An 11,883-nucleotide genomic window follows, 5' to 3' on the forward strand; every position below is an offset into this window, starting at 1 on the left:
GTGTATTTCAAAATAACTAGTAGAGAGGATTTTGAATGTTCCCTCATAAAGAATTTATAATTTTTGAGGTGATTAATATGCCAGCTATTCTGATCTGATCATTATATATCATACACTTGTGTTGAAATACCAACACTGTACCCCAGAAAATATTCAATTACTATATGTCAACTAAAAAAATTTTAAGTGTAGGCTCTTGAACCAAACTCTTTTGAGTTCAACCCCTGACTCTGTCACATACACCTAATTTTCCTCAAATGTAAAACAGAGATAATAGTAGCATTTACCTTGTATGTTGTATTGATACATATATGGATAATCTATAGAAATCTCTAAAAACAGTGTCTGTCCACAACACAAGAGCTCAATACATACTAGTAATTGCAGTATGCTTTATGGTTCAGGTATATCTAACATGCATGCAGTCATGATAATGCAAAACTGAATATTCAATAAAGTGAAAATACAGTGTTAGTGAGGGAGAAAGATGAAAGGATGATGTGACAATTGAGTCCTTATGCTGAGTAAAAAGGGCGTGTATAAGGAAAATTGCTGGGAGCCATTAGCCAAGTAGGTATGACAATTTCCTTGCCAGTGTACCCCATGTTGCAGTGACATTGAATGTAGGTGACCTTGCTCAAGGACCAGGGCGGATTAGGGTGTTCCCGGTTTAGGATAATCGGGTTTAGGGCGTTCCAGGTTTAAGATTATTCCTGCTGGGAATAGGGCGTATCCTGCTGCCTGAGTTCCCCTTGAGTTCTCAGTGGAGGTGAATTTGGGAGAGAACGTGGATTTGGGCAGAGAACGTGGATTTCCCCAGAACGTGTTTGTAGACGGCTGGTGTGAGTTCGGGAATAAAGAGTTGCTGTTTGAATCTACAAGCTGTGTGGTGGCTCGTGATTGTGTGCCCAGCCAGACTGCGGCATTTGTGCCCAGCCAGACTGTGGCAGAAAATATTCTCAATTCCCTTATCTAATAATACCTAAAAGTGAATATCCCCAAAATAGTAATAGTAGTGTACTGTTTAGAAGTACAAATCAGAAGATTAGAAGAATTAGCTTAAAGAGTTAAAAATAATTCCTTTGAATGGAGAAATGAAGAGAAGGCAGGCATATTTTTCATGATTTAAAAAACATTGGACTCCTTGAACTCTGTGCATGAACAGATTTTAAAAATGAAACCAGAATTTAACCAAAAAAAAACATCTGTATGTAATACCAGATAGAAAGTGATTTACAAAGCAGAACATAGGATGGTAGCAGCTCTGCTATCTGTAGATAATAACACATTGAATAAACATATACTTCCAGGGATAGCAATTAAGCTCCTTCTATGAATGATTCTTGGACATGTCATTTTGGAAAACATCTGACCCCAACTGCTAGCCTTCTTCTATATTTGGAGGGACTTTCCTAGCTCTCTGTGTCACTGTGACTAGGAAAAAAAAAAAAGTCTGCCTGTGGACACTTGTTTAAAATGCTAGAGCTGGGCTGACAGATGCTCCTCCAAAAGGTTAATGAGATAAAGTTTCCTCCAGCTGGCTCATAAGCAGAGATTACACCTGAGTGGAAGATCAGCGGATTATTCCAGAAACACTGCTGCATGTTCTTCATAAATTAGCACCCTCATAAAGATAAATCAAAAAGGTTATTTTCACTCAGCTGGCACCAACATTTAATTATTTTTTTTCATCCTTCTGTCATTTTATTTCTTTTAATGAAATTTGGGGGTGTTCTGTAATTTTCAGAATTACCAATACACAAAAGCCAGAATGTATTTGGAAACTAAAAGGGCTATTTTTGTTGTTTGGATTTTTCTCCAAGTTCAAGGAAACAAAGGTAAGTTATTTAAACATTTTTTTTCTTTTTAAAATTGTTTATCTATAAAATCTATTTATAGAAGCGAATATTCAGAAACAACAAAGTTACTACTAAATTTTAGAGGGTGAATAGAAGGCAGGTTCTGAATAATAATTGATTAACTAGTTGGTTAGTTGATTGATTGATTATTAGAAAGGATAGATAATGATGATTTAATGTTTATTACACAATCTTAAATGTGATTTGTGTTAACAAAATAGGAGAGATTAATGCATCCTTTTTGCCATTATAAAAAAATGCAAATTCATATCATTAATATCAATAACATTAATAGGTCCGTGAAATCAATCCCATTTATCCACCTAAACTCAACATACAAAACCTAAAATTGAAATTAATTATAAGACATTTATGATCAGACCAAAATGCATTTCCTAACTTCTCTCAATTAAATCATGAATTGTTTCCCCTTAGAAAATAGCCAAGTGTGTTTCATCTTCAGTGTTCATAATGGCAATCCTAGAAACTTGGTTGTTTTTGAGGTTATATGAAGAGAACTAGACAACTTCTTGTGGTGAAGCTTTAACTGAATTTGAAATGAAACCAAGGCACAAAACAGGCTTATAAGAAAAATAATGTGTTTTATTTTTTAAAAAACATGTCAAAGTCTTGATTTTTTAAAAAATAACCCTTATCATTACAACATAATCTTTTTAAGCTGCTTGAAATCAATGTTAGGTTCTTTTTTAAGGATAACATTAAAACACTCAATGAACATTTTGATTACAGTAGTGGTTTTAAAATGTCTATGGAAAAAAAATTTTTAAATATGTATTGCAAATTAAGTCAAAAATAACTGTGATTCTATCAGTTATTTTATACTTAATTTTATACTTATTTTATACTTAATTTCTCTTAATCTGCATTGGAGGGAGAAAATTTTTTCTGGAAAAGATCATATTAAATTTCCTTCATGTTCTGTTACATATAAATGATAGGGGATGAAGCAAAAGTTTATTTACCTTTCTTTTCAATTATCAATTATATATAATGGGTTTTTGTTGTTGTTGTTGTTGTTGTTGTTTTAATACATTTTTAATTTTAGATGGACACAATAACTTCATTTATTTATTTATTTATTTATAAGTGGTGCTGAGTATTGAACCTAGTGCCTCACATGTGCTCGGCAGGCTCTCTACCACTGAACTATAACCCTAGCCCCTCTATAATATTTATGAAAACATTTTGATTAAAAACAAATGACTATATTTCAGTATCCTAAGATTAAACTAATGAAGCAAACCAATTTGTCTGTTTGATGAACTTGACCAGGCAAATAAGATTTGCAATTTTTTATATGTTTGTTTAATTATATTAACTAATTTTTTTTCTATTTTCATATATATTGGCCATTATACATAATTACAAATAGCATAATTTCACATATAACAATTTAAATTTTAAAAACTCATCAAAAAATTACAATTTGTTTTATGCCAACTTCTATCAAAAATGTGCTCTAATTGCATAATAAAAAGTGCTAACATGTTATTAGTTTTGGACTTTTTATTACACAAGCATCTAAGATCGTGAATATCTGTTAATTTCAATTAGTGAGGTCTACTTTAATCAGAGTTTATGTACTTCAGGCATACTGGTTTCTTATTTGTGACTAATTAAACATCATGATTATATTTACATAGGAAATAGTTTGGGGGAGAAAAATGAGGGTTCAATTCAATACAACTAGGTGCTAAGCATAATAATTGAGTATTTAGATAAACTCAATTGTTTCTTTTTTAAAAATTACAGATTTGAAAAATCAAAGAGATATTTTCTAAATCACCCATAGTATTTCCATCCAAACATAATCTACACGGGGACCTCAGCGTTTCCTCAGTTTCTTTTCTAGGTATGCTTCTTTTCTACATGATTGTTGCTCTATCACACACACAATTTTATATCAGGTTTTTACAGTTTTATTAGATTATATGAATTTCTACATTGCTTTCTAGCTTTGACAAACATCATTTGATTGGCTGCCTACTGTTCCCTTCTATAGATATATCAAGATTTGTTCTATCCAAATATTTAACAAAAGAGAACTAATTATTTCTAATTATTCTGTTTTTATGAATAATATTACAATAAATAGCTTTGGGTATATATATCAGTAATCAAAACTTAACATAAGTTCACTAAAATAAAATTATTAGATCAAAACAATATAAACAGTTTTGTGGCATTTATTCATATTGATAAATTGCTTCTAAAAGTTTTCTAACATCCTTCAGTGATTTTTCCCAGTTTGATTCAAGAATGCTTACCATGTACCCAATACTGTGCTAGACACAAAAAACAAAAGAGATTTAAAAACTTGCCAGTTTTCTTTGGAGATTCTGAATGTAGTTTTTCCATAGGTGGAATGGATTTGATTTCAAAATATTCATTAAATAAAATTGTTTCAGCATCAAAAAAGATACTTCAAATTTTCAAAACACTATTTCACTTCATCAACACCAAGTCTCCTGTATTTTGGACAAATAACAAGGATGCCAGTTCCATGTGATATATGTGGCACTGCTTTGTGCTCTTACGTTTCTTTTTCATATAAATAATTTCATTTCATTTCTTGTGACATTCAATGTGTGGGAGAAAGAGAAAAGAGAAAACCCACTGTTAGCAAGTCCTAAAAATGGAAATGGTGTTTATCTTAGTGTGTGCCTTTTGCATTACATTTGGCTATACCAAATGAAACCTTTAACAAAGTTATTATTAGTTCATCCAAGTTGGATAATTATTTTAGTGGCTGGGAATGTCAAGAAATTTGCATTTGAAGATATTCCACTTCTTACTAATCCTGTTCTATTGGGAAATGCTCTCATTTCATAAAATTGTCCAGGAAGGTATTTTCTCTCATTGTTGCTCCATTAACAAAGAACATGGCTTCATTTGTATACCTGAGATAGCTGCCCAACGGCAGTAGCATTAACTGTGCAGCTCCTGTACCTAATTTGTCTGAGCTACAGTCTCAGGACAGTAAAATTCAAAAGTTCCAAGGCAGATTGTTTTGCTCAATTATATCTGAAAAGATGTTCTTAAAATTGAAGCCAAGTAAATTAAGGATGCTGAACAAACTGTGGCAATACACCTGAAACTATTCAATTATATAGTGGCTGCCTTTTGGCCCATGTGCGTGTACCACTGATCACATTAGAGGACTATTGTATGTGTAAGCTAATTAGACAGGGCTGATGTGACCTACTGCTTTCTTGGCCATTTCTGTCAATCATGAGGGTGCAACCACCTTAACGATCAACTGGATTTGCATGCTAATTATCTTTAGAAACTCAAATCCTATGTACATTGGTGCCACAATCGTTTTCACAGTTGTTATGCTATTTTCAAATAATCCACCTGAGACAACAAAGTTTGTTTTTTACAATAGTGTCTAGGTTTATATTATAATTTATATATATATATATATATATTTTTTTTTTTAATGACCATAGTAAAATGCTGACCTCATTACTGCACTGTGAAATATCAGACTACCTTATCCCTGAGGTCTCTATCCACACTACCACTTTTTGCTTAAGGGTCGGAAAGACAGTTCTACAGTCATACAGGCTTTAGAATCACAGAAAGCAGAATTTTGAAAGGAAGAAATGTGAGTTCTTACCAAAATGTGAGTTTCAACATCCCAAAGGAGAGTTTTCAACAACCATGGAGCCTAAGCTCACTGTCTGAGATCTTTTCATCCAAGACTAGGATTCCAGCCCCACAAAACAAGAGCACCAAGTCAGATGGAACCATTTTAATAAAGGAGGAGGGTGTGCTCTTTGCTCTGGGTCCAAGGCAAACTGCATGCCAAAGCTCATCTTACAATGAGTTGATGAGGTTGAGTGGCATAGCCATGGTAATGAGAATTCAAATATGGAAATGCTGCTGTCAAGCTCGGAACTGCAGCATGCACCACTATAATTATTTATTGAGAATGTTCTCCCACTGCTGTGCCTCTCTTCCAGCCACAGTGAATGTAGGAAGAATACGAAAAGCTGTAGAACAGCAATGCTGCTTCTAAGCATGTGATTGTATTAAGTAGATAAATAGGTTCCCATTTACATTCAGTTATTCCCAAGGAAATGGTGTCTTTCTGTGTGCTTTTGTAAAGCCATCTTAATTCATGCCAACGTAGTTTTCTTTATTCAGTCATCTTAAGGATTTTCACCACAGCTGGTATCTATTTTCATAATAGCCCCCAGGAGAAAAGTTAAAGAAAGCTAAACCAAAAGGAATTTTGCAAAGATATGTCAGAACCTCAAAATTAACGAAAAAGTTTTTGCTTCAGAAAGACTAACTCTATTCAGAAAATAACATGTATAGGGCTAATTTTTCCATCTTAGATTTTTACTGCATTAATAAATAAACAAAAGTCATATTTAATTAAGGTGAACTGTGAAACACAATGGCACTATTATTAACCCATAGTACTCGGATCAGTTCAGACCTCATCAAAATGTTTTGTACACAGCAATCATGTTAATGTTAGTAACCATTTGCTTTAATACGTTTCTCTTTGATTACTGACATATATACACAAGCTAATTTTATTAATCTGGGAAATGAGCACTCATTTATAAGGCAGAAAGTGGTAAGTATTGTTTAAGGTAGGAGAGATAAAACCAAAGCTGAGGACTGAGCAGTGTCCGGTTCTATCTTGTGTCTACTTAGTCTAACATCAGTCCAATATAATATTACGAATGAAAGAAATATGATTTTAGTACTTTTTTTTGGTACTTGGAATTGAACCCGGGGGTGTTTAACCACTGAGCCACATCCCAAGCCCTTTTTTATATTTTATTTAGAGACAGGTCTCGCTGAGTTACTTAGGGCCTAGTTCACTAAGTTGCTGAGACTGGCTTTGAACTTGCAATCCACCTGCCTCAGCCTCCCTATTATTTAAAAAACCAACTTTCCTCTGCTACCACCAGATGATGGTTAGTTTGGGGCCATTTCTAACATCTGTTTTTCATGAATATCTCAGAATACCTGGTCATGTCCTTCAGCTCTACCTTGGAAATGGAAGTACCTGTCTTAGGACTTCTACTCTTCATTAGGAAAAAAGATGTGATATTTTGAACTCCACAAATCATGGTGTTTTGTTTTGTTTTTTAATGCCCATCATTAAAATCTCAGTTTAGTGGTAATTTACTTAAGATTGTGTCACATATTTCCAGGCCGTAACTTGCCTAATGAATGTTTTATGAAACAGTGGGAAAAACTTCTAAAACAAAAAAATAAGAACATCCTCATCTAAACACTAAAATTTCACCTGAAGTTCACAACATGTTTGGCCTCTGGAGATATCAAATTCTGAAACACTCCTTTTTAATGATTTCTCTTTCTTCCTTCTATTATATCTAATCCTATTCTCATCAGAATAATCCAATCCCTCAGGCAGTTGCTCCAGTTCTTCAGCCCATCCTGGTCTCAGTGTGCTGCACATTAACCCTAGAACCTATTATGAGCTCATGTGCAATTCTCAGGGGTCTTTTCTGTTTGTATGATAGGAACCTTACTCCTTGACCTCTCCCTTCTATTTCGTTAATTCTACTTGGGAAAACTTACCTTTCACTTTTTCTATGATCCGAGCTGCCAACTATTTTTAGAGTGCCAAATAGAGTGCTTGCATGAAGAAAATCAATGCACTATTACCTTATCTGAGTCCTATATGCAATTCCATCATCATTGGATTCCTTGACTTAGTCCCCTAAAGAGATTCCCAAACCTTCCCTCTCACCTGAGTCTACCACCTGATTTCACTCTTTCACAGAAGCAGTGATTAACAGCAGAGTTCAGAGCAAAAGCTCTCAGGCTTGTACAGAACTACCTTCTGCCTGGAACACTCTGTCACTCACTCTGTGATTTGGGCAAATTGTTCAACCTCGTACATCACTCATTCTTATGGTTTCCTCATCTATAAAATAGGAATAATAATAGCAGTGAATGCCTCAAAAGAGCTAAAGCTTTTAGTGAGGCATCTGGTACAACAAAGTTCAAAACGTGCTGACTCTTAAAATGGATATGATGACTACCACTACTGCCATTGTCCTATCACCTCCTCCTATGTACTGAGAAGACTGAGTCACTTGACTTCCTTCCCCTTGTCCTTTCTACTTCAAAGTTTCTCTGAATCTATCCAAACTCTTCTCATTCTCTTGTATTTCAGAGAAAATTAATTTCATGTCTTTGCTAATGTTATTTCTATCTACTTATGATATTAACTACACTCACCACCAATTCCCATTAGACCTTCCCCTGCCAGTCTCTTTTTCTGTTGACTTTATTTCCCAGACTAAAAGGTTTCATGTAACCATTTTGACATTCATTAAAACACCAGTGCTGAGGTTCTAGCTTTGATGATTCTAATCTCATTGATCTAGGATGGAATCCAAGATGGAATAATTACTAAAATTATCCAGATGATTCAGGATAATATTATTCTTAATAAGAAGAAACATTAGTACCCTTCTGGAAAGATACTATATGTGGGTCATCATTTTATGAACCACCAGGGGATTTGTTTTAATCTGATTTTTTAAAATAAATATATCACATAGCTTTGCTATCTATATACCAACTTCTGCTTAAAAAAAGAAAAGGAAAGAAAAGAACATCAAAAGCCTCCCCAACACCTTCAGAATAAATTCTACTATTGAGTATACATTTAAGGGAACTAAAACCAATATGTCAAAGTGATATCTACACTCCCATGTTTTTTGTAACACTATTCAATAGCCGAGATAGAAACAAACTAAGAGTCCCTCAATGTTGAATCAATGAAGAAAATTTGTTATATACACACAATGAGATACTATTCATTCATAAAAAGTATAGAAATCTTGATATTTTCAACCATATGAAAGAACTTGGAGAACAATTTGTTTCAAATCCTCACCTATACTTGGTGTTGCTTAACTTTATTTTTTAATAAATAAATTATATTATTTTATGATAAATAATATTAGAGGATGAAATATTATAAATGTTATCTCATTGAGGTTTTTAATTAATATTGCGCATTTACTAATTAAATATATTATTACATTATAAATTGATGTAAAATAAATTAAACGAATGAGGTTAAATGCATTTTCATATATTTTGGGTCCATTATGTTTCCTCTCCTAGAAAATACAGAAGCAAGTGTTTAGTCCACTTTTTACTAGAATGTTTAGGATGTCTTTCTTTTCTTATTGATTTAGAGGCATTTTTAAAAAATATTTTGCAGCTACATGTCTTTCAAATATCATTTCCAGTCTGTAGCTTATCTTCTTTATAAATTTATTTATTTATTTTAATTAGGTATATATGACAGCAGAATGCACTTTGATTCATTGTATACAATTGCAGCACAACTTTATGTTTCTATGGTTGTGCACAATGTAGTGTCACACCATATGTGCAGTCATAAATGTACCTAGGGTAATGATGTCCATCTCATTCCCATCTTTCCTGCCCCCATGCACCATCCCCACCCTCCATTCCCTTTTCCCAATCAAAGATCCTCCATTTTTCTCATGCCTTCCCTCCCCACTATATATCAGCATCCACTTATCAGAGAGAACATTCGGCATTTGTTTTTTGGGGATTGGCTTACTTACCAGCATGATATTCTCCAACTCCATCCATTTACCTGCAAATGCCATAATTTTATTCTCTTTTAATGCTGAGTAACATTCCATTGTGTATATATACCACAATTTCTTTATCCATTCATCTATTGAAGGGCATCTAGGTTGCTTTCACAGTTTATCTTATTGTGAATTGAGATGTTATAAACATTGATATGGCTGGTTTACTATAGTATGCTAATTTTAAGTCCTTTGTATATAGTCCAAGGAGTGGGATAGGTGGGGCAAATTGTGGTTTCATTCCAAGTTTTCTAAGGAACCTCCATTCCATACTGCTTTCCAGATGTAGTTTATCTTCTTATTTTGTTACTAGTATTCTTTCATGGACAGGGATTTTTTACTTCAGAGTTTGGTTTGGTTTGCTTGTTTTGTCTTAAGAAATCCTTGCCTATTTCAAAAATCACAAAAAAATACTCCTCATATTATCTTATATAAGTTGTATAGGTTTGCCCTTTACATTTAAGTCCTTGGAATTAATCTTGTGTTTGTGTCTATGTGTCTGCTGTGAAGAAATAACTTTTAGTATACACAGTCAATTGAGTATCATTCCCTGGATAGTTCTTCTCTACCATGCCCTTCTGTCATAAATATGTCAGCCCATCCATTCCATTTTGTTACCCTGAGCCAAAACCAGATTGCTTTAATTATTACAAATTTATAATAATATTAATATCTTGTACAGCATGTTTCCCTGCTTTGTTACCCTCCCGTGACACCATTTAGGCTATATCTGACCTAAACTCTCCTAAATTACACTCTAAAATTAGCTTGCAAATTTCCACAAAACACTTCGTCAAAATTCACTCATTTTTTAAATTAAAAGATAAAACTGTGTGCTTTACTGTGTGCAACATAATGTTTTGAAGTGTGTGTGCATTGTAGAATGTCCAAAGCTGCTACTTGGGATTTGATTGGACTTGTGTTGAATAGGTCACTTTGGGGAGAATCAATACCTGTTTTTTTAATTTCTCTATTCCAGAAAATGGAAGATCTCTCCTTGTAATAATATCTTTCAATAAAGTTGCACAATTATTTTAATAAATCGAATCCATATCTTAGACTTATCCCTCTCTGGATACTTTATACAACCTGTGATAATAGAAATGGTATTATTACATTTTCTATGTAAAAATGTGGTTGGTTTTTTTCATATTGGTTTTGTATTCAATAACTTTGCTGAAAAAATCTTATTAATTCTGAAAATTCCCTAGCAATTTTGAGGTTTTCTAACTTTAAAAAGTCATACCATTTGCAAAGAGTATGTAGATTTTCTTTCCAGCTCTTGAAACTTTTATTTCCTTATATTTTCTTACACCTTTCATAGGCCACCTAGTAGAAACTGTAGTTATCACTCTAACAGGCATTCTTATCTGATTACCAATTTCAAAGGGATTATTTTTAATATTTCACCATTAAATGTGTTTATTTCAGTTTTTATGATTGTTTTGTTCTTGTGAATGTTCTTTCCAAGTAAAAAAGTTCCTTTCCAATTTTAATTTGCTAAGAATTTTTAATCATGAATAGATACAGAAGTTTATTGTGGTTTTTCTATATCTATTAAGATTATATTAAAAAATCATCTTTATATAATCTTAATTATATAAATGATTTTCTCTTTTAATTCATTAATGTTGATAGATTACTGTAATTGGTTTTCAGTTATTAAAACAATCCCACAATCCTGAAATAAATCCAAGTTGCTCTTACATTGCTTATATATCACTAGATTTCATGTGCTGATAATTTATTTAGAATTGTTACTTTCACAACAAAGCTTGGATCATGAATATTTTTCTCATTCTTCTTTTGTCAAATATGATGAGATTTTTCATAAAAATGGAATTATCTTTTCCTTAAACATTTGGTAGAAGTCTCTGTTAAACCGTGAGACTTTACTGTGTGTGGAAACTTTACTCAGTTCCTTAAAGGTGATCACAACATGTAGTTACATTGTCTCTTCTTCAGTTAGTTCTCATTATTTTTTAAATGTATTGACAAAACATTATTCATATTCTCTTTCTATCTTTTTCATATTTATACAAGTTTGTAAAAACTTTAATGTTTTCCTTTCGTAATACTGATACTGGTTCATTTTGTGTTCCTTACTTCTTCAATCTTACCTGTTCAGATTTTTTTCATTTTCTTTTTTTTTTTTTTTCTTTTTTTCTTTTTTAATTTTTTATTGTGGGTTGTTCAAAACATTACAAATTTCTTGACATATCATATTCGACACTTTGATTCAAGTGGGTTATGAACTCCCACCTTCACCCCATACATAGATTGCAGAATCACATCAGTTACACATCCATTGATTTACAAATTGCCATACTAGTGTCTGTTGTGCTCCGCTGCCTTTCCCATCCTCC

At 32.9% G+C, this 11,883-nt stretch overlaps 1 protein-coding gene across 2 annotated transcripts in view; it reads left to right on the forward strand.

The window, feature by feature from the left end:
- Positions 1-1,530: 1,530 nt before the first annotated feature.
- Impg1 (interphotoreceptor matrix proteoglycan 1) overlaps positions 1,531-11,883 on the forward strand; it is a 140,661-nt gene continuing 130,308 nt past the window's right edge. For both annotated transcript variants that reach the window (XM_015496940.2, XM_048800042.1), the window contains exon 1: positions 1,531-1,838. In XM_015496940.2, the coding sequence (XP_015352426.1) occupies positions 1,772-1,838 (67 nt within the window). In that variant the 5' untranslated portion in view covers positions 1,531-1,771. The remainder of the gene's footprint in view (positions 1,839-11,883) is intronic.

This window comes from Marmota marmota, unplaced genomic scaffold (genome assembly GCF_001458135.2).
Source record: "Marmota marmota marmota unplaced genomic scaffold, marMar, whole genome shotgun sequence".
Taxonomy (NCBI): domain Eukaryota; kingdom Metazoa; phylum Chordata; class Mammalia; order Rodentia; family Sciuridae; genus Marmota; species Marmota marmota.